This window comes from Conger conger, chromosome 11 (assembly GCF_963514075.1).
Source record: "Conger conger chromosome 11, fConCon1.1, whole genome shotgun sequence".
In the NCBI taxonomy this organism is placed as follows: domain Eukaryota; kingdom Metazoa; phylum Chordata; class Actinopteri; order Anguilliformes; family Congridae; genus Conger; species Conger conger.
The window spans coordinates 5,249,678-5,271,873 of NC_083770.1; the positions used below are offsets into that span (position 1 = coordinate 5,249,678).

Genomic DNA, 22,196 nt, shown 5'->3' on the forward strand with positions numbered 1-22,196 from the left:
GCTCTTCTTTAATGTAATCCGTTGCCTTCCGCTGTTGAGATGTTGTGGGTGGTGGTGGGCCCATCTTTGGTCTGCTAGGTAGCAGCCTTGTGAGGGCTTCACAAGTGTTTCCTACCTGTGTTTAGCTTTTCAGTGACACCACTGCCCTGTACAAGCTGAACGTGTCCCACTCCCCTCCAAACCTTCCTGCTATGGCCGCCCAAAGCAGGACCAGCTGCCCCTTTGATTCCTATGGCATTGACATTTGTGGCCCACACAACGACCTGGAATCGCTCGACACTGACCACTTCAACCCCTTCAGCGTGTCTTCTGGTCCTGGAGACCTCGTGGCGCGCAGTTCGGAGGAGGACGTCTTGGACCTCACGGACGAAGCAGTGGATTTCACACACTCCCTTTGCACAACAGTCCCCGGAACCGCTTTTTTGGAAAATGACACGTGCAACCAGTGGGGGGCAGATGAGACCAGCGAGTTGTATTTCACAGGGTTCGCGGTCAATGGAAGACAGATGGGAATGAGGCGACCATCACCCAGAGACTCTCAAAACCCCTCTACGGGGAACAACCTCCAGGGTAGGCCCTCTCGCAGAAATGACAACGGGCCCTGGCGATCAGATGGTGTGAGTGGCCAGGCGTTGACATTTGGCCAGCGGCCTCTCGCTGCAGGGAGCCCCTTTGGTCATCCTGCCAGACCCATCATAAGTTCTCCATGTGAATACAGAGGAGAGGCGAGTGAGGGGTGTCTCTGGAGCCGGCCGGGAGGGAAGCGGAGTGCATATGCTGTTGAGCAGGAACAATGGAAAGCAGGTACACCAGGAAAGCTGTCGAGCTATGTTTTGAGCATTGTATTAGTGCAAGTATTATTTAAGTATGTATTTAAGTATTATTATTTGAAAATCTGATGGTACACTTATGATAATTTGGGCTTGCATTATTCATGTCTTGTTTGTATTCATTTTTTGACAGATTTGCCTCAACTGAAGAAGGCAAAGCTTACATATGAAAAAGTTCCCGGCCGAAGTGATGGACAGACTAGGCTGACATTTTTCTAGAAATGCTTTGCCTTTCACGACCCGATTAAGGTCTTTATTCTAAGTGTTTATTAACAGAATATCTGGAGATTCTAGAGATTGCATGTTTGCAAGTCAACCAAAGTGACCATTTCAAAATAATTACTTAACCAGTGTATGAATGTTGCACAGTGAAGGGACACAGACTTAGCGAAAATGTAGCCTATGTAGTCTATGAGAAGCTTGTTTTCAAAAATCTGCCAGGTTTGTTCATCTGGTTCTGTGTACCACACTAGTAGATTTGGTTGAGGCATTTTGGTTTGTTTTATCCAAAAGCAAATTCATTTCTGTGTGCATATCCTTACCTTTGTATCTGTACTAACAGAAGGGTATCAGTTATTTATACGATCATTATAAAGTTTACCTAAAATAAAGTTGTCAAAAACTTTTACAGAACATTATTTCTTTGTATTATTGGCCCATATCCATAAAATGTCTGTAAGAACTTAATGTATATGCATTTTGTGACATTTACCAAAAACAAATTTGTTTGTGTGTCGGAACTAATAGCTGATTTATTCCAATTGCTCTCTGTTGCAGAATACTGTAGAAATCTGATCGGAATCTGTTGCAGTTTTTTGCAGCCTCAATTGATAGTACGAAACAACACAAATCTTTTAAGCCATAGACGGCAAAATGTTTTAAGAGAAAATAAGAACAATCCTTCTTTGAAGCAAAGCTATCACCTCTTGAGCTACAACATTGGTAACACTCATACTAGCATAAACTCCATATGAATTATATGAATGTTTTAGGTGAAATGCACCTGCTGAAAGCCTGAAAAGTAAATTGATGAGCTCAGCCTGCTTTCCATCAAGGTATCCGCACAGACTGCTACAGCCTTGTATAATGCCAACTGTTCTCATCAGTGGGCAGATTATGGATTCTTTCAGAGGTTTGTATCTTAAACAAACTTACAGTAGTGCACTGTAAAGTGTATTGGCAATTTTGCATATTAAAGTTAGAGGCAATATACTTATTGTGCACTTTCCTAAAGCATGCTTCATTTCCATGTGTCCTATTTAACACCACATATCTTGTATCACACTTTCAACATAGCTTGCCCGCAAATTGTGTTGGAACGTAGCGTACAATTTTGAAACTGTGATTAATTGGTAGATCCTGCATTAAAGTGTACAGTATATTGTATAGAATGTAGTGGTCGACCAATGCATCGGCTGGCCGATTAATCAGGCCGATATCTGGCATTTTGAGAATGTCAGCTTTGGACGATAACCACGGCCGATGATCAAAAAGTTTAGCGCGCCCCCTTGTGTCAGTTTGGTCATCTGCTGACAGAATGGTTGGAAATTTGCTGCCAATGCTGGAATGGTAAGACTGTAGCGTATTCCAAACTTTCAAAGCTCAATGTATTTAATTAGCCAATTTTGGTATCATTGCGAAGGTATACAATGCTTATTATATGTATAATTTGTATGATTCCGGTCTTTTAGTGAGAATGCGATTTGTGGTTGGACATTAACGTGACCCAATGCAAGCTAATATAAGCTTTTGCTCAGCATAATGTGCTGATTATTCAAACAAGGTATTTTTAACTGTGATGCTTTGCGTCTTTATTTGCTTTGCAAAGTAACGTTAGCTGTTATTGTTTTCATGTAGTCATGAAATTCACCCTAGACTTTATTATATATACTGTATATTTCTGAATTACCCACATAATGTCTTGTGTTGGGATCCAATGGATTTACATGTAGTTATTTTTGCAATGGGTGAGATATTCAGGTTCAAATTGTGCTATTTTGAATGGAAGTGCCAACCAACGCAAACGTAGTGATAATGCTGAAATGGGCATTTCACCCAAAAATGGTATAAGTACCATGCACTACTACTACTACTATACTGGTCAGAATTCTGGGAGTTCGAACAGGCACCAACTGCTATAAACAAGCGCGTCAAATCAGTCAGTAAGAACCAGTGTTATGTCCTGCTCTTATCATTGATGGAATGTTGTCACATTGTTCTCCTGCCTGCCTGTGTCTGTGTCCAGCCCTGCTCCAGCCCACCTGCCTGTCCTCCCCTCCTCATCCAAGCCCTGCTCCAGCCCTTTGCCCTCTTGCGCCGCTGACTGATCTCCCAGTTCTCTGATGAGACCAAGATTAATCTCTACCAAAGTGAAGGAAAGGCTAAAGTGTGGAGAAAGAACAAAACAAAACAAGTTCATCTGTGAATCATAGTGGAGGAACTGTCATGACTTGGGCTTGCATGCCTGCTTCTGGAGTGGGCTTCCTGATGATGTAACTCATGATGGTTGCAGCAGGATGAATTCAGAGGACATCACCGTTAAGAATCGCTACCCCCCTACCACTCATCTCATCTGCCTTCTCCACTCCACAAGGCTGCAAGATATTCACCTATGCAACGCCTATCACTTGGTGCGTATACGAGAGGGGGATGTGTGGATGGCCATCAATACACAGTCAGGCCATTACAAGTACCTGGAAATGCCGTTCAGGCTCACTAACGCTCCCACTGTGTTCCATGCTGTGGTGAATGACATTCTCCGGCATATGATTTCCGGATTTGGACACCCCGAAGGTGAAGGCAGTCCAGGAATAGCTGGCACCTGACAGCCGCAAACGGCACCAACGCTTCCTTGGGTTTGCAAACTTCTACTGCTAACTTCTAACTTCTATTTATTCGCAACTATAGTTCTGTGGCTTCCCCCTTCACTGCGCTCACCTCTACCAAGGTGCCATTTTGTTGGTCAACAGAGGCCTGCTCAGCCTTCAACAAACCTTCTTCACCACTGCACCTGTTCTGTCCCTACCCAACGCCAACAAGCAGTTTGTGGTGGAGGTGAATATCTCCAATATAGGAGTGGTCTTCTCACAGAGAGCCGAAGACAGCAAGATCCACCTGTAGGCACCATGGGCACACATTTCCCAGGATTCTACAGCAAACTTCCAGAACGTTTACAACACCACCCAGGCGTGACGTCTAGTTACAATTGAACCAATACTGTAATGCCGGAAGCAATAAAAACTTTCACAGTATAAGAGCTAGGACAATCGCATTGTCCACTTTCTCTTGCTCTTCTCTCGGCTCTTGCGTCTCTTCGTTCTCACTTGGCTTCTGCAACTACATCTCGCCCTGCTCCCGACGCTTGGACAGGCCGATTTCTCCACAGCGGCCAATTTTTTCCACAGACGTAACTTACCTCATGGTAACTAAAGTCTAGGCCTGTTTCAACAAAAGGGGAACCTGGTCCACGCACATTGCTGTGTCAGCTCACCAATAGCAACCGCACTCAGCAACTTTCCTGAACAATAAGACAAACTTTTGGAACTAGCAAATCATCCACTTTGTACGGACCAGACAACACCTCCCAGCACATGGGAAAGACCCCAGCTTTGCACATCGGCACAGGATTCATGGCTCCACCTGCACTTCTACAAGGACAGCACCCCACCCCTGGAGCCAGTAATGCTTATGGACTAAATAAACATTCCGGGCCTAGCCAGTATTTAGCTTAGTCTTAACTGATTTTATGAATCTGTTTCTATTTGTCTTTGTTTTATCAGTTGAATGAATAATGTTAGCTGTATACTTCCGGAAATAAGTGCGCGCGTATGTATAGAATGAAATTACACATGTTGCCTCTCCTGATCCTCGCGGCTAACTCAAAAACTCTCACTCAGAACTCCTAACTAACGTAGCTGGTAGTTGTGAATAACGCTCTAACCATGTCTTGTAACACTGAGTTGAAGCTACACTTCTCTCTTTGTTGAGTGATACCTGTAGCGTTAGTTTATTCTGCAATGTAAACTACCTTTACCCTTTCCTTCCTTTGTTCAGACAAAGGACACGTGTGCTTACGTGTGCATGCACACAGGCAAACTCATACCTTATACCTTATGAAATAAATAATTGCATTAAACCCATTGTCTGTTTTGATGTCACGTGAACATGAGAGCTGAGTGAAATCAGTCTTTCGAAGAACTTACATCCTTCAGGTTATCTGAATATATTTGACCATCTCTAACCGTCTCCCTGTGGCAGCGAGAAATTACTGTATCGGAGACTGTGAGCTACTGGCAGTAAAAATGCCGTTTGAAGAATGGCACTATTGGCTGGAGGGAGCCTCCATCTCCTTTATGGTGTGGACAGACCGCCGGCATCTGGAGTACCTGCACTCTGCCCGTCGACCCCTGCACTCTGCCTGTAGACTCAACCTGGCTGTTATTGTCCTTCTCATACTTTAATTCCACCCTATCATACGGACCGGGATCTAAGAACGTGAAACCAGACGCCTTGTCCCGGCTACACACCACTCCCGAGGAGGAGGGAGGTTCTGAGCCGGTGCTTCCCTCCAGCTGTGCGGTGGCCACACCCAGGCTGGATATTGTTTGGGTTGTTTTGGGGGTTAACCAGCCCCAAAACTATCATTTTTTAATTTCTCCACTGATGCCATTACATGGATGAACTCATATCTAACAAACAGGAAGTAAAGTGTATGTATTGCTAATACTCAATCAACGTACCTTAACTGTAACATAGGTGTTCCTCAACAATCAATACAATAACATATACAATAACAATAACAAATACATACAGAGAATGAATGTTGGAGAACTTTCTTTTATTATCTAGTTTGACTCGGAGCACAATATTGTGGTATGTACGAGTATGTACGGGCACACACAAACGCAAACGCGCACACACACTCACGGAAGGAGAAAAGAGAAAAATGAGAAAGAAAAGGAGAGAATTGTAGGCCTATAGGTATGGCATTTCTGTTGATGAACTTTACATTCTATTTTACATTCTATTTATTATACATTTTATAGCGTATATATTTATTATATTCTCCCATTGAGTATGTATGCCTTCTGGTTCTTATTTAAATTAAATGTTGAAAATTGTTTCTATTGGTTGCCTCATTCAAATATTTAACCATAATTGATTGACAATGTGCCTTTTGATGATGTTGATAAATTGGCCACTAATGCCCAGGGGGGCGACATGGCTCAGGCAGTAAGAGCAGTCGTCTGGCAGTCAGAGGGTTGCCGGTTCGATCCCCCGCCCGGGCTGTGTCGAAGTGTCCTTGAGCAAGACACCTAACCCCCAAATGCTCCTGACAAGCTGGTCAGGGCCTTGCATGGCAGCCAATCACCGTCGGTGTGTGAGTGTGTGTATGAATGGGTGAGTGGAGAAGCATCAATTGTACAGCGCTTTGGTTAAAGGCACTGTATAAATGCCTGCCATTTAATGTCATTATTAGAGAGGGAATGAAAAAAAGCGACTTGACTTGCTCAAGATCAAATGACTTGTGACTTGAATCAGTGGTCTGTTGTTTTCTCCCAGGATGTGGAGGTTTAGGTGCATGAGCTCCACCTGGATATAAATACATCTTGTTCATCAGCAATATTGCAGTATGATACAAATATTTCTCATGAATAAATAAATAAATAATGTAGCATCACCAGTGCCAGAAGTTGCTTTCTTGAAAGCAGAGGTTTCCTGACAAGCACGTCATGTAATTTCTTGGCGCATTCATTTGCAAAGGTGAGGCTGGCATTTTAATTATTTGCGATCTGCCTCCATACCGCGTTTTTATCTCAACTTTTATCTCAAAGTGTGCTCCTAAACAGAACACAGATTTCCCAAATGCTGACAGGTTCTTTCTCTTTGCAATTTTGATGATTTGATGACATCATTGTAATCTTATCGTAGCACACTAAAGCACACTAAATAATTACTTGAGTATATTTCAAGACCTATATAGGAGAAACCTATATATTGATAAATATGTTTTACCGACCACTTTAAGCGGAGAGTGAATACACTCCTAAGTGTTGATACATACGGCCCTTGAACAACACTGCAGAATATCAACATTGTGCCATATTTTTTTGTTTTTGGTCATATTTTGCACTATGTATTTGTTGTCATACTTTGCATAGAAAAATGTTACCATATCTTCCATATATTTCAATTTCCTCCAACATCCTGTACAGTTTGGCATGACTGAGGCCACAAATAATTTAATCATGTAATTTCTGACAAGTCAACAAACTGCTTGTAGCTGCTCTTGGTCTTTGTTCATAATTTGAAAAAAATACACTGTTCAGGTGATATAACGTCTTACACTCATGCTTAAATTGCACTTTCATAAAAGTTTATGCTGTGTTTCTGTAAGTTGCCTGGAACTTCAACGTAGTTTAACATAATATTTTCACCAAACAGTGTCATCTGAAGATACAACATAAACTAAATAGTTTTATCTCATAGAGATTTGATTCCTCATTGCTGAGAGAAAGTTTAAATCTCCCTTGTCTATGAGGTTTATGAAGGCTGCTTGGCAGTTTGTCTGGAAATCTCAAAGGTTATGGCTTGGGCTGAGGAATGGGTCCTCTGTGGAAAACACGTGTAATATTGTCAAATTGATAAAATGTTCAGCCACTGTTTAATCTAAACTACAACTCATATTTTCCTCACAGGGTAATTTCATTTTTTCTGTTAGTTTTCACAATGGTGTTATTTTATTGTATCTTTTTATTTATCCTTTATTAGCGGGGAGAGTTCCGCTGAGACCTCGGGCATAACCAGTGCACCACTAGTGGGCGCCACATTTTGGCATAATTTTTTTTCATCCATATTGGGTGATCACTAAGAATTGTAGCCATGGTTACATGTAGTCCCCCTAAGTTTAGCGAACCAAAAGTAATTGGACAATTGGCTGCTGAAATGTTTCTTGAACAGGTGTGTTAAATCATAAGTTCATGCAAAAAAATAGCTAGCAAAAGGTCTTGAGTCTAAGAGTGCCATCTGCATTTGGAGTCTGTTGTTGTTGTTTTCTCTCAGCATGAGGACCAAAGAATGCTAGTAAAGCAGGCCATCATTAGGATGAAAATTAATTACTTCAAGCATGACAAAATACATTTGAAGAGTATTTTATATACCCCCTTAGCTAGTATGACTGGAGTACCTCTTCATGGATAGAGCATAATTTAAAATTAAGTTTGAGCTTATTCTGTGTACAGGTCATTTCTACAGTGCCTAATCTTCTCCTTCTTTGTTTCTTTTTCCTGGGGCTCCTGACCCTCTCCTGCCCCAAGTTCATGGTCCACTCTAGCCATATCCCCGCCCCGAGGTCATGGTCCACTCTAGCCATTTCCCCGCCCCAAGTTCATGGTCCACTCTAGCCATATCCCCGCCCCAAGTTCATGGTCCACTCTAGCCATATCCCCACCCCAAGTTCATGGTCCACTCTAGCCATATCCCCGCCCCAAGTTCATGGTCCACTCTAGCCATATCCCCACCCCAAGTTCATGGTTCACTCTATCCATATCCCCACCCCAAGTTCATGGTCCACTCTAGCCATATCCCCGCCCCAAGGTCCACTCTAGCTATATCCCCGCCCCAAGGTCCACTCTAGCCATATCCCCGCCCTAAGGTCCACTCTAGCCATATCCCACGGTGCAACCCAGCAACCCCTGTCCCTCCCCGATTTATGTCCATGCCTCACCCTGCCTCTCTAAAACTGCTCACAATACTTTCCCTAATTTCATACTTTTCCAGTTTCCTCCTGAGATTCCTTCCCATGGGCAAGTTTTTCCTCACCACTGTTCGAGGGTTTTTTCCCTCATGTGCTTGTTGCTATTTGGGGGTTCAGACCTGGTGTTACTCTGTGAAGTGTCTTTGTGACAGTCTTCTGTAGAAAAGCATTATACAAATTAAATTAAATTGACGTTAATTGGATATTGCCCCAAACAAAGTGCTTGTTGCGAGATACAGGATATATGCCATGAAAATGTGTAATTACTCATGCAGAAGGGTGAAACAAAGTGGGTAGTGGGTTCCACTTTTGGGAGTTTGTGAACGCACTTTGCTGCATCCGCTTTTGTCCCTGTCCCTTGCGCCGCCCCCATCTCCCTGCCTCACTCTGCCTCGCTCTGCTGGTGTGTGTTACAGCGTATTGCGTTTTGAAGTATACATTTGCATAATCTCATTATAATGTGGGATTGCAGCCCATAAAAAAGTGCTTCAGTAGAGAGAGTGCTGTCCAGCCTGACAATGGGGGCACCCTGGTCCTCCCCACATGCCTGCACCTGCACCCCGGGCGGAGTTAGCCTCTTCTGGCCGATTCAGAGAAAACTTGAGGGACAGAGAGTCCAAGAGGGCGCGTGAGGGAGAGGGGGAGGAGAGGGGAAGGTTTAAACATGCATTGTGTGAATTGGTTTAGCAAGATAAAGAGCTCAGGGCCGAGGGCTGGGCTGCCAGTTTCAGAAAGCCTTTTTCATGCATCCTCAGTCTGGAGAGAGAGGCTGCAGCCAGCGATCTGGCCCATTGTGATAACAGACTCAGACAGTGTGCTAGACGCAGATAAGGAAACACACTCTCAATAGGTGATTACCCTCATGCTCTGAAGAGAATGGCCAATCAGAGAAATATACTTGGATGGAGAGAAGAGCGGAATACAGATTTGATTTCTGCGGGGACTGTGGAGTAATCCAGCTAAATATGATCACAGTTGCATGTAATGTTTTTATTTTAATTTCTCCAAAATATATTGTCTCACAAAAACAATTGTCCAGCTCCTGTCATCGTTAATAATAATAGTAATATGCAGCAAATATGTGTTTGCACTATGTATTAAGTAATATATACTTTTTAGATCATATGATGTTGTATGAAGAAATAATAGTAAATAAAGAGTAGACTGGGTTATAAATAAGCTTTCCATTTTGATATGTAGTAAGTAGCAAGAAAGGAAAAAGAAAATCTGCATAAATCAAATGACAAATTATCTGAACCGCACTGAAGTAACCGCATTTTTATGCACTTTTTAAGCTGTGAGAAATAGAGAAAGAAAAAAATATATAATATAACATATAATACCAATACCACCCGCAACTACATTAGAACCAAATTCTAGCAACTTAGCTGATGGCAGCGTTCGTATTTTAACAATGTTTAAAGTGTGAGATTGTGTAATGTATGTAACCTTCCAATACTCTGTATTGACCCTAGTGGCCCTAGTGAATTTAGCCGTGTCACCTGCTAATTCTCACCAGCCTGTCAGTGTGTTCAGCTGCACTCTCGTCCGTTTAGACGCTGTTAGCAGGTTTAATTGTCCAGACAAAGCGATTCCAAAATCTCTGTTTACCCGTCAGCTCAAGCTCAGTGAGGCTGCACCCACTGGCAGGAAAAGACACAGATGACATTTAACCGCAGCTATACCGTGGCAGCTCACCTCGAGGGTGGCCTCCACCAACAAAGGTGTGGTGCGTGCTAACTTTTATCCGTATAGGTTGATGAAACCCAAAATAAAATTGAGCTGACCAGCACAATGAAGGTAATCCAAATAGCTTCTGTGTTGTAATGTCATTAATGACAGTTTAAGCTGACTACATACATCCAACCTTTGCCTGGATAAAATGATAAAACTATTAATCTGCAGTTGAAAAACCTGTTGTTTTTTAATGCACAGATGGGTTTGTCTACACCTAAAGTGGCGTGAAGTTTTTGCTCCCTTCCTCATTTCTCTAGTATTGCATATTTGTCACACTGAATGGTTTCAGATGTATAGAAAAAATGTAATATTAGACAAAGGGAACCTGAGTAATATCATTTATTTCATGGAAAAGGTTATCAAACACCCAAATCCCCCGAGTGAAAAAAGAATTGCCCGCTTAATAACTGGTTGCACTAGCTTAAGCCTCAGCAATTGAAACCAAATCCCTTCTAAAATGTGATATGAGTCAATCACATTACTGTGGAGAAATTTTCGCCAACTCAGACAAATTCAGACAAATTGGTAGGTTTCAGGTCCTGCCACATGATCAGTATTGGGTTTAAGTAACGATTTGAAGAGGAACTCCAAAGCCATTTCTAAGGCCCTGGGTGAGAGTCTCTCTGAGCGGAGAACACTTGGAATAGTGGTGAATCTATCCAAAATGTTACCATGGGCGCTGCAACAATTCATCATCTGTATCTCTTGAAGTTGATGTATTCTTCAAGGGTTCCAATTGTATCTGTATGGTCACACTAGGACTCGGAACTGTACTGTCCTCTACGGTCCTCTTCACACCTGTTCCTGTGTTCGATCTGCACTTCGTTGTACGTCACTCTGGATAAGAGTGTCTGCTAAATGCTTTGTAATGCAATGTAAGAAGTCACAAATGATCCCAGAAGTGGATGATGAGAACCGGCGGCCCCTCGAGCCTCAGCTATGTTTACTGTTCATGATTCCACAATAAGACAGAGAGACTTGGCAAAAGTCTCGGAATAGCTGATATTTTAAAATTTTAGTGATTGAGAAAATCCTTTGATTTAATTGGGAGGTCACACATAATGTTGCAACCTGACATGTGTCCAAATGCATAGGAACATTGTTGATGCCTTCCCATACGCTGCTGTCTTCCACATATTGCCTCGGTCTACAGAGGAGAGAGTGATTCTACTAGGCATTCTTGTTTATTTCATATTTCATAGATACTTCTTAAATGACTCTCACTCTGTGCTACTCTCCATTGGCTCAGGTGGTCCACTCTCTAAACCGCCTGGGATACCAGCCAGAACCGATGAGTCCTTCCCAAGAATGTATTTGAACATTTTTGTGGACTCTGAGAAATCCGCTGGAGGCGGTCCACCTTGTAGCCGATCATTTGGGCTTCGAACATTAACACATATTTAATTTTAACATTACTTGATTGAATATTGCTTGCTATAGTTATCTAAGGGTAGCTAACTAGCTTGCTATGACTTTAGTTCTCACTGGTTTTGCTGGATTCCCTTTTATAATTGCCCAATTCTTTTTTTGCCGATACAGATATTCTCGTATTTTTTAACAACTTCCTGAAATGTCCTCTTCACGGTTAGATTTCTAGCTTAGGCACGGCCTGTAGCGTAGTGGTTAAGGTAAATGACTGGGACACACAAGGTTGGTGGTTCTAATCCTGGTGTAGCCTCAATAAGATCCGCACAGCCGTTGGGCCCTTGAGCAAGGCCCTTAACCTTGCATTGCTCCAGGGGAGGATTGTCTCCTGCTTAGTCTAATCAACTACGTCGCTCTGGATCTTTGGTTTCCTTTTTTTGTTTTCCGTATTTTCTATTTTTGCAAAATAAAATATTTAGCAGGTTACGAGTTACAACCTCAGTGAATGGAGAATGTATAGCTTCTTATTGTATAGCCTGCAGTCAATGATCGTAACCGATGAGTCAACGCATCCATGGTTACACTCGAATTTTGCTACAGTAAAATGTCAACTACTGCAACAAAAGAACTGTTTCCCTTACCTAAGAAGAACGTCTAAGGGTTTATATGCAACACCCTCAGGGAAATCAATACTTCAGGTGTTTCATGCAACCGGACACTGTTCCCCACACAAGTGCATCCTTCATTAAAGTGTAGGCTGTATTATGGTGGGTAGAGTGTACACTCAGTGAGCACTTTATTAGGTATGTATTAGACTTATTGGTCTTCTGCTGCTGTAGCCTATCCACTTAGAGGTTTGATGCGTTGTGTGTTCAGAGATGCTCTTCTGCATACCATTGCTGTAATGTCTGGTTATTTGTGTTACTCTCACCTTTTTGTCAGCTTTGGTCAGTCTGGTCCTTTTCCACTAACCTCTCATTAACAAGGCGTTTCTGCCCACAGAACTGCTGCTCACAGGATGTTTTTTGTTTTTCACACTATTCTCCACAAACTCTAGAGCCTTTTGTGTGTGAAAATCCCAGGAAATCAGCTGTTTCTGAGATATTCAAACCACCCTGTCTGGCACCAACAATCATTCCACGAGTCACTGAGATAACATTTCTTCCCCATTCTAACATTTGGTCTGAAAAATAGCTGTATCTCTTTACCATGTTTGCATGCTTTTATGCATTTAGTTGCTGCCACATGATTGGCTGATTAAATATTGCCATTAACATGCTGGTGCACAGGACTACCTAATAAAGTGGTCAGTGGGTGTATATTGCTATGATCTCCATTCTAAGGATATGAATCTAACGTTCAACTCCCAGGGCATACAGTTATACATCCTAAGCATCATAATAGTCGTCCTTGGGCTCAGTATGAAGAGCATTGGGCTAACAATGCCAGGTAGTGGGTTCAAACAGGGGAATATACAGTTATACTGAAGAACGTATACATTCAAATACTGTACATTGCTCTGGGTGAAATGTCTGTTTAAATGATGTGATGCTGTAGCGATGAGCAAAGAAGACCGCGGTCTAATATTATTCACAAAACATCTGCTTTAGTCACTGTCCATAAAAGCCATTTAGCTGCCTTTTTAACTGACACTACTCCTGTTTGTATGTAGCTAAATGTCGCTAGTGGCGAAACTAGCCACTGCTAACACCAGTGGATTTCAGTCTGCCTCTAGCCTGCCTTGAAGGAAGCACAATGATGAAATATAAGCACACATCTTCACAAACCTATCAATTCAATGTTGTTTTATTTTTATCACACATCTCAAGTCTTTTGTCTCACACCAGACATAATAGTGCCCGTATCAACTGTGCATAAAACACTATCCCAAAAGGCTTGGGGGCCATCTTGCTTTGTTGCATTTGTGAGCTGACAATTGGTATTTCTCTTGGTTAGCAGTGATTTCCACCTTGTTACTCTCTCATGGATCCCTCCTCTTTCTTATTACAGAACCATGAACACCGATATAACTGAGCCTCCAGAGGCCTTTGTGTTCTTCTGGGATCATATGTGACTTCCTGGACTAGTTGTCACTGTGTCCTTGGAGGAATTTCGGCAGGCCAGCCACTCCTGGGAATATTCACCACTATTCCAACCCAATTGTTTTTTTTTCCATTTAGAGATAATAGCTCCCACTCTGGTTCGGTGGAATCCTAGAGCCTTAGAAATGGCTTTGTAACCCTTTCCAGACTGATGTATTTCAACATACAATATACTTATATAACAATATATTTTCTGATATCTTCTGAAGTTTGCTTTGTTCGTGGCATTTACATTACATTTGAATACTTGTGAATTTGTCTGAATTACAACAGATCTGCAAAGACAGTGGACTAAAATAACTTCACAGGGGTGATTCGGGTGTCTGATAGCATTTTTCATTCAACTAAATTCAAAATGTTTTTGTGTTTCCTTTTTCCAATATTTTTCTTTCTGTAAATATTCTGAAACTGGAAAATACAAAATTAATAGAGGAAATCAGAAAGGGGCAATCTAAAGCAATTTGCCCCAGTGGTGAGTGAGTATGTGTTGTTTGAAGCACAGTAGACATAAGCAGTTGTCAGAGATATACTTTGATGGAGAGCAGACTGATGTTAGCATTAGTGCTCACTTTAATTTCCTGTCTTTTGAGGTTTTTGATGAATGCAAACATTTCACTTAAAACCTAATTTTTGTGATTAATTTTAATTCACTCTATCACTCCCATCCAATTTCACAGAAATTCCGAGCAAGGAAAAGAGGCAAGCACTTGCAAGTCTACCTTCAATCAGAGCTGTTTCCCAAGTTCCAGCATGTGTAAGCAGTGTTCATGCAAACCCAGAGACATACCGTTACCATGTGTCTTGTTAAAATCAAACTTTGGAAAACTCCCTTCCCTGAGACATAATGCGTGAAATGCAAGTACATACTACATATTGGTCCTAAGGTTCAGTCACAAATGTAAGCGACTGTTGATTTTTTGAAAAAGATTTCTTACTTGATATTGTTGCATAAATATTGTGAGAAAAATTCAAGGCACCGCATTGTTGTTAGACTGTGCCTGTTTTCCTATTGAACCTTCTCACTCTTTAGTCAACTCTAAAGTCAATTGTCCATTCAGTCAGGGAAAGAGCTGAGCTGCTGACTGCCCGGTGACCTCATGACCCCGGGGCACAAGTTAAGCTATCCTTTCATTCCCCTGCCTCCTCTGCTCGTGGGCAGGACTCAGAGGTCAGCCTTGTGTCCGCACAGGGTATTCAGAGGGCTGGTAGTGGACAATCAGGAAGACCATGCTGCCATAGGCACCTTTAGCTGAATGTATTATCATGAATATTTGAGCAATTGAATAATTACTCAAATATTTCTTTGATAAATTCTAGAAAGGCTACATTATATCAATGATCTCAAACAAATGAATCTGTACTGTTAAACAACTGTTAACTGTTGTTGTTCTGTGCGTCCATTAACTGTTACCTGTTGTTGTTCTGTACATGGGGCACACCAGTAGTATGTGCGGGGTGCCTGGGCTGTGGGACACCACGCTGCACCGTTTAGCTTTCTGGGCGTGTCGTGGGCCTCAACTAAACACCGGTGAAGGAAGGTGCCCACTTGACAACCTCTGTGAACCCCTGTGAACCCCTGTGAACCCCTGCTCGCATGAGCCCCCGTTTGCCAGAAGTGTAATATTGTTGTTCGTTGCCTGGTTATTTGGTTGGGAGGATCCACGCTAGTTTAGGAACATCTGGGCCTTTATGCACATATCCTGTGCAAAGTAAAATGACATTGTCTAAAATGATACTATTTATGATACTATTTATTTTAAATGTACTATTTATTTCTTTAAATCCTATTTTTATTTTTTTAAATTACTTTCTTTTTACCCATATGGAATCCTAATAGATTTAGTACATTCATCTTCAGGAGTAGAACAAGTATTTTGTTACAACATACTTTATTAACAAATTACAGATGCAGTAAATAAATAAATCATAATAAATAATAGATTACCATATTAAAAACAAACCAGCAAAATATACATGACAATGCACACGGTGTATGATTGAACCACAAGTCTTGATAAAGACCACATATTCCTCTTTGGCTACAGGACTTTTAAATAAAACAACATATACTTCTGTACTGTCCATCCAGTAGTTCTGAAGATAATTTAAAAGGATTGTCAATTTTCCTTTACCTTTCTCCTTAATAAATATACAATTTAGCTGGTCAGATTAGGGGTTGCAGAGGGGGAGGGTAGCATTAGTGCCACTGTGGTCATAACCAATATTTTCATTTAGCACAGTTTGATGTATTCTGTATGATCCCCAAAGATACTTTCTATAATCAAGAATATATCCTACAAAGGAAGTATAAATGTTGCTCTTATTTAAATTATTTTGTTTTGTTTCAAGATGATTTTTAAACAGGGTTGGGTTTCCTTATGTCTCCTTTGTGGATTTGTTGAACTGGTCTTCAGACAGATTGTTTTTCAAAATCCTTCAATCTTCTCTGAATTCCAGACACCATGGATATTTCATCCACATCTCACAACGTGGAGCTGCATTCGATGTAGATCGAAGCACTTTACCTAATAACGTAGATTTCAAAATCGCCTATGGCACAGGCACGAAGAAGAAATGATATGTCAAATGGTAGGGAGGGGGACATCCAAGCTACATCCATGCAGATTCAGACAAAAAAAGCTGCACTCCTCTCCCGTGATTCAACAAGCTGCCATTTAAACATTAAAGCATGACACTGAAAAGCTTGGATTAAGAACCTCAATGGTGCATCTTCCAGAAAGTGTTGTTTGCTTGCTTCGGGGCAGAGTTTCTCTGAGCAGAGCTGAGGGAAGGACCCACGGGATGATCTGGGGAAACGTGGAGCGGGGTACGCCGTGCGTTGTTTTGGGGTGGTCTACCAGGCCTCCGAGCTTCCGCAGCTGGATCCAGGCGACGGGGCGTCGGTGTCGCTGGCCAGTCCCCAGGCCCGGGCGGAGTGCAGGTGCTCCACGCTGCCCTGCAGGAAGGTGAGCAGGGAGGGGGGTGCCCGGTCTGCCGGCTGCCCGCTCTGGGTCTCCAGCAGCTGCACCAGGAAGTTGATGTAGCGCATCGCTAAGCGCAGGATCTCGTTCTTGCTCAGCTTCTTCTCCGGCGGGTGGGTGGGGATCAGCTTGCGCAGCTCGGCAAAGGCGCTGTTCACGTTCTGCTGCCTCCAGCGCTCCCGGGTGTTGGTGAACACCTTCCTGGTCATGGCTCTGGGGCCCCTGGGGAGACGGATGTGAAGAGTTCTCCTGAGACTGGATCAGGAGGGCGACACGGTTTGAGAAATGGTCATGGGCTACCATTTTGTGTGTACATGTAGGTGTGTGTGTGTTTGTGTGTGTGTGTGTGTGTGTACATGTAGGTGTGTGTGTGTGTGTGTGTGTGTGTGTGTTATAATTCTCTTGGTAATTGTGAAATATATACCTATTTGGGTGTTTTGTTTTGGGGAAAGCTATTTGTGATTTATCACCTTTTAGAAAAGGTAACTCATTAGAGATGAGGTGAGGTACAATAAAATAGACTTTTAAAAATTAAACACCCATCTTTATTTGATTGAGTTATTTTTTTATCTATCACAATTTTCAAACCCAGTAAGCATAGTGAGGATTTGTCTTGGCACACACTCACATTTTAAGACTCTTTAACTCTTATTTTTATTGCAGCATATGTGAAACCATTGGATGAATAATAATTACTATGCAACCTTTGCATACATAATACATTACTCTCTCATACATTAATTAATTCAGATATTAGGAAATATTTCAGTCTAGTCTACATTCATAAATGTACGCAAGACATGAGTTAAAATTATTTTCCCTCACGGTGAATTAATTTACCCCCAAATACAGTGATTTTAAGACTAGGCTAAAACAGTAATTATAGTGGCTTCATAACTATCACCTTTATTATCCTTTTCAGGCATGACAGGAAGCTAAATCCGTTGAAGCACGATTTTGAAACAAAATTAATGCAAGAAAAAAAAAAAAAACATCTTCCATATTCTACATCGACTTGGATGCTGGCAGTAGTCTTTGTGTTCTGAGAAGATGTACTTACATCTTACACCATACTTTTTCATTTAAATCTGTCCCCTAAATAACCTTACAAATCGATATTGCAACAGTGAATGCAGTTTTTCCCCACTGTTGCTGCCAATGTAATAGGCGTAGTAAGCGTAGCTCACACAAGAGCATTAACATAATGCAGAATGATTTATGTTTTTGGAATAAACCATATTAAAATGGTAGAAATGGTATTTATATATTTCTGACCATATATATTTTTTATGTGAAAAGTATACAATATACATTTACATTTATATATAACACAATGATGTACAATTTTTTTTTTTTGCAAATGATATGTCTGCTCTTCGGACTCACCTGTAAGTGTGGCCGCTGGGAGAGTAAGATGTGCTGGGTGGATGCGTGTTGCTCAGGTCATCAGGCAGGTCTGTCTGCTGATGGTGGCAGTAGCTGATTGCAGGTCCTGCAAGACTCAGATCCTCCTGCACTGTGAGCCTACTCACTCAGTGCTCTGTCACAGGAGGAGAGGGGGGGGAGGGGGGGCCGGGGCGTTCTCCAACTGCAATTTATAGCAGGTTGAGACCCATTTTGTGACGTGTGAGTTGTAGCCCAGCCCCTGCCAGGTCTGTACATTATGTTGGTACGTGTCGCATTTATGTGGGCTTCTTTTTTTTCTCCTTAATGTATATGACTTCAGTTCTGAACCTGTACCTCCAGGGTTATTATATTTCTGTCATATATATTTGTGGTGGATGTCAGAAAATACAGAGGCAACAAAGCTGAAGTACTTTTATTTGTGTCTTGCACCAGATAAAATGAACCGAAGACGCAGCAAAAGTAAAATACAATAATTTTACCCTCCGCCATGCAGATACAACATTTAGGTGGGCATTGATTTCATGCACTTGTAAATAAAAGGGATTATTTTGCTTAATTTAGCATTTTTGCTGTTTTTAATAGAAGGAGCTTATTTGCTGTGGCAAATTTTATTTGTTTTTAGTAAGACAGCATTTAGGCTTTCCAACATACTACTGACTATAATAATGTTCCAACATACTTCTGACTATAATAATGACACAACATACTACTGACTGTAATAATGATCCAACATAATACCGACTATAATAATGATCCAACATAATACTGACTATAATAATGATACAACATAATACCGACTATAATAATGATCCAACATAATACTGACTATAATAATGATCCAACATAATACTGACTATAATAATGATACAACATACTACTGACTATAATACTGACTGCCTTTACTGGAATTCCAACATCCCACGCATCCATTTTTTCAGTGCTTTCCAATGGGTTGTTAGCCTAGCTGCCCCATAATAACAGGTTAAGCTGTAATTCACACAAACCTTCATTAAAAAGGTCTCCATTGAGCTGTGTGGCGATTATATCTACATTGGAGTGTCACTTTCTATTACTTATCCCTTGCTTTTCTTTCTGTCCTTTTTTAAAATCTTTTTTACGCTTTTTATGACCACATGGAATATTATTCTGGTTGTCCCACACAATGCTGCAGATCACAGCCAAGGAAGTGCTTGGAAAGACTGTAATGCCAGCCTGTGACTAGGCTAGTGAAAGTTGAAAATACAAAACAGGGATTGACATTGCTACAATATTGGTTTTGTCACAAGTGTGATAATCGTGTAGAGCCGTTCCTGGGCCACACATAAATTATCAGCGGGAAGGCCAGTGGGAGGCAGTGGGCGAGGCCATGGGCCAGAACCTTAAACTGCTTCCCTGTGTTCCCCTAACCGGGGATCCCCACAATGCACGCAAGCCCCGTCCCTTCTCCCCGCCCCCCACTTTCAACCCCACCATCAGATCAAAAACTAATGTCTAGTTCAAGCAATTGTTACTGTTCCTTTCTACCCTTCAAGTGTTTGTTTCAAAGAGCCAGCCTTCCATAAAAGCCCCTCTGTGTGGATTAGGAATTTACATAATCCGATTATGGGTATGGATTATCCTGCAGCCCGTAGAACAGGCCCAGTGCGCCTGGCCTGAATCGGGCCCATTCATGAGTGCTGCTGAACCTCCGAGGGCTGCACCTGCAACGGAGCTCCACACTGCTTTTCAGGCGTGAGGAGATCTTAAAGAAACAACCCCCAATACCCACCCTCGCTTTCAAAACACCAACCAGGGGCGTTTTTTAACCCCTTCTGTAGCGCTCCCTTCTTTAACACAAGCCTGAAAATGACATACACAAAAATAAATGGATACTATTCTTCAACCCTTTTGACTACAGGCATAATCCTGGTCTCTTCTGAATGGTAACCCTTGACAGTTTGTTTTCCAAGAGTCAGAATTACAGAAAATATGAATAAAAGAAAGTAACAGAACCTCAGACACAGTGGAAGACTTTTTCTCACCTAAACTATTTTGTTGTCGAGAGAAACGCAATCAAGCCACAGCCAGAATACTGGACAAATCCTGTTTTTCTAAGATATGTCTAGGCAGGTTTCCAAAAGGCGATTTGGAGACTCCAAAAAGGATGCATGGTAACCAAGTGATATTATGGGTCTCATAAGGTGTAAAATACTATAAATAAGTCTGTATACTAAATGCTGCTGAAAGCAGTGTCCTAAAATGCTCGTAAACAAGCACAAGTACGCTGAGGCCCACGGCATACTGGCTCAAAACCACCTGCTCGTGCATAAGGTGAATTTCATAGCAAGGTAATGCCAGTCGAAATGTAAAACTCTTGGTGTAATTGAAGTGTGATACACTTGTTGCATTCCTGTTGTCCTGTGATTGCCTCCAGTACACAAATATAATTCCTCATCTACAGAAAGAGAACTTTTACTTTGACTTCCTGAAACATCATCTTCTTTAATAGGATGAAATATGGCTCGAAGTACCGAATGATAACTTTTCTTAGTGGCATGTTCCAAAAGAATTGCACTCCAGTGTGGTTTGTCCCCTTTTTATGTTTTCAGCTGGCACTACTGTAGGTGACCAAACAGTGGAAAATTAGGGGAATGTGCACATGGTTTTCAAATGCAACTCTGGTTTTATTGTTGGTCATTATCGTTTGATGTATTTGAGAGTTGCAAGTCTGCTGGATATATATATATATATATATATATATATATATATATATATATATATATATAATTAAAAAACAACTGTAAACAACTTTACAATTTTAACATTTACACTCGTAACACTATTGGAATTCCTTAATCGTGATGATAATAGTGCACCATGATCATAAGGTTGCTTGGTTTCCAACCTTATGATCACTTTCCTATTGCCGGTTTTGTTTCTGGTCATTAAAGGGCTAGAATAGGTTTAATTAACAGAATAATTTTTTTTCATTACTCAAGACAGCCTGTACATTAGCTGTGATTGTTACTGATTGTGATTGTTATTGATGGTACTTTCCTTGCAGTAAGAGTGAGTATAGGAATGTTGCCATTTTGTTTTGTGGAAACATACTTCAACCTATGACCAATGTTTTTAACATGTCTCTTAGTTATTAAATCCATATTAGTAAGGTGGATGAGAAGAGACATTGGGCTAGGTGTTGTAAATACATTTTGTCATGTAGGCTGCAGCCTGCTCACGTAACAGGCGCTTGTGAGCAGTGTCACGTGGGTTACAACAGCCTATGATACAGTGTGAGTGAGTGAGTGTGTGAGTGTGTGTGTGTGTGTGTGTGTGTGTGTGTGAGAGTGAGTGTGTGTGTGTGTGAGAGTGAGTGTGTGTGTGAGTGAGTGAGTGAGTGAGTGAGTGAGTGAGTGAGTGAGTGAGTGAGTGTGTGTGTGTGTGTGTGTGTGTGTGAGAGAGTGAGTGTGTGTGTGTGTGAGATTGAGTGTGTGTGTGAGTGAGTGTGTGAGTGAGAGTGAGTGTGTGAGTGTGTGTGTGAGTGAGTGAGTGAGTGAGTGAGTGAGTACTGAATTAGTGGGTTAGTGCACTGGCCGCGTAAGTCAAAGCTGTTTTCACTCCAACTGCAGATTCACCTCCAAATGCAGAGTCTTCTATTTAGACTTAGGCATGGCAAAATACATATCTTGTTGTTAATGTAATGTTAATGTGACCTCTCTAGGCTCAAGAGTCAATAACCGCTTTTGCCTTCGTGGAACATGCATACTCAAATGTTTGTGCTGGGAAACAAATATGTGCTGTTTCATGAAACTATCCACTATTACAAATGTAATTTCAGAAGTTAAAACACTGCTCCATCATCACTGTGATAGAATGCTACTGGCCAGCTGTGTGCAGAAATTATACGGTAGTACCGATGTTACTTTTGCGTTCCTATGTTAATTCCTATGTTACTTTCACTCTTGTACAAGTATGCAATGGTGAAACGGACAAAAAATAGAATTCCTCCGGAGAAATTCTTAGTAAACAAAGGACATTC

The 22,196-nt window shown here is 41.5% G+C and overlaps 1 protein-coding gene across 2 annotated transcripts; it reads right to left on the bottom strand.

Annotated features, from left to right (window-relative positions):
* Nucleotides 1-15,662: 15,662 nt before the first annotated feature.
* On the bottom strand, nucleotides 15,663-18,277 carry tal2 (T-cell acute lymphocytic leukemia 2). Of its 2 annotated transcripts, none has more exons than XM_061261721.1 (2): nucleotides 18,158-18,277; nucleotides 15,663-16,993 (listed from the first exon to the last, which is right to left on the bottom strand). In XM_061261721.1, the coding sequence occupies exon 2, from the start codon at nucleotides 16,978-16,980 to the stop codon at nucleotides 16,645-16,647; it is 336 nt and encodes a 111-aa protein (XP_061117705.1). In that variant the 5' UTR covers nucleotides 16,981-16,993; nucleotides 18,158-18,277; the 3' UTR covers nucleotides 15,663-16,644. The 2 variants fall into 2 exon arrangements, with proteins under 2 accessions (XP_061117705.1, XP_061117704.1); XM_061261720.1 differs by having other exon boundaries at nucleotides 15,663-17,026; nucleotides 18,158-18,272.
* Between the last annotated feature and the right edge of the window lie 3,919 nt (nucleotides 18,278-22,196).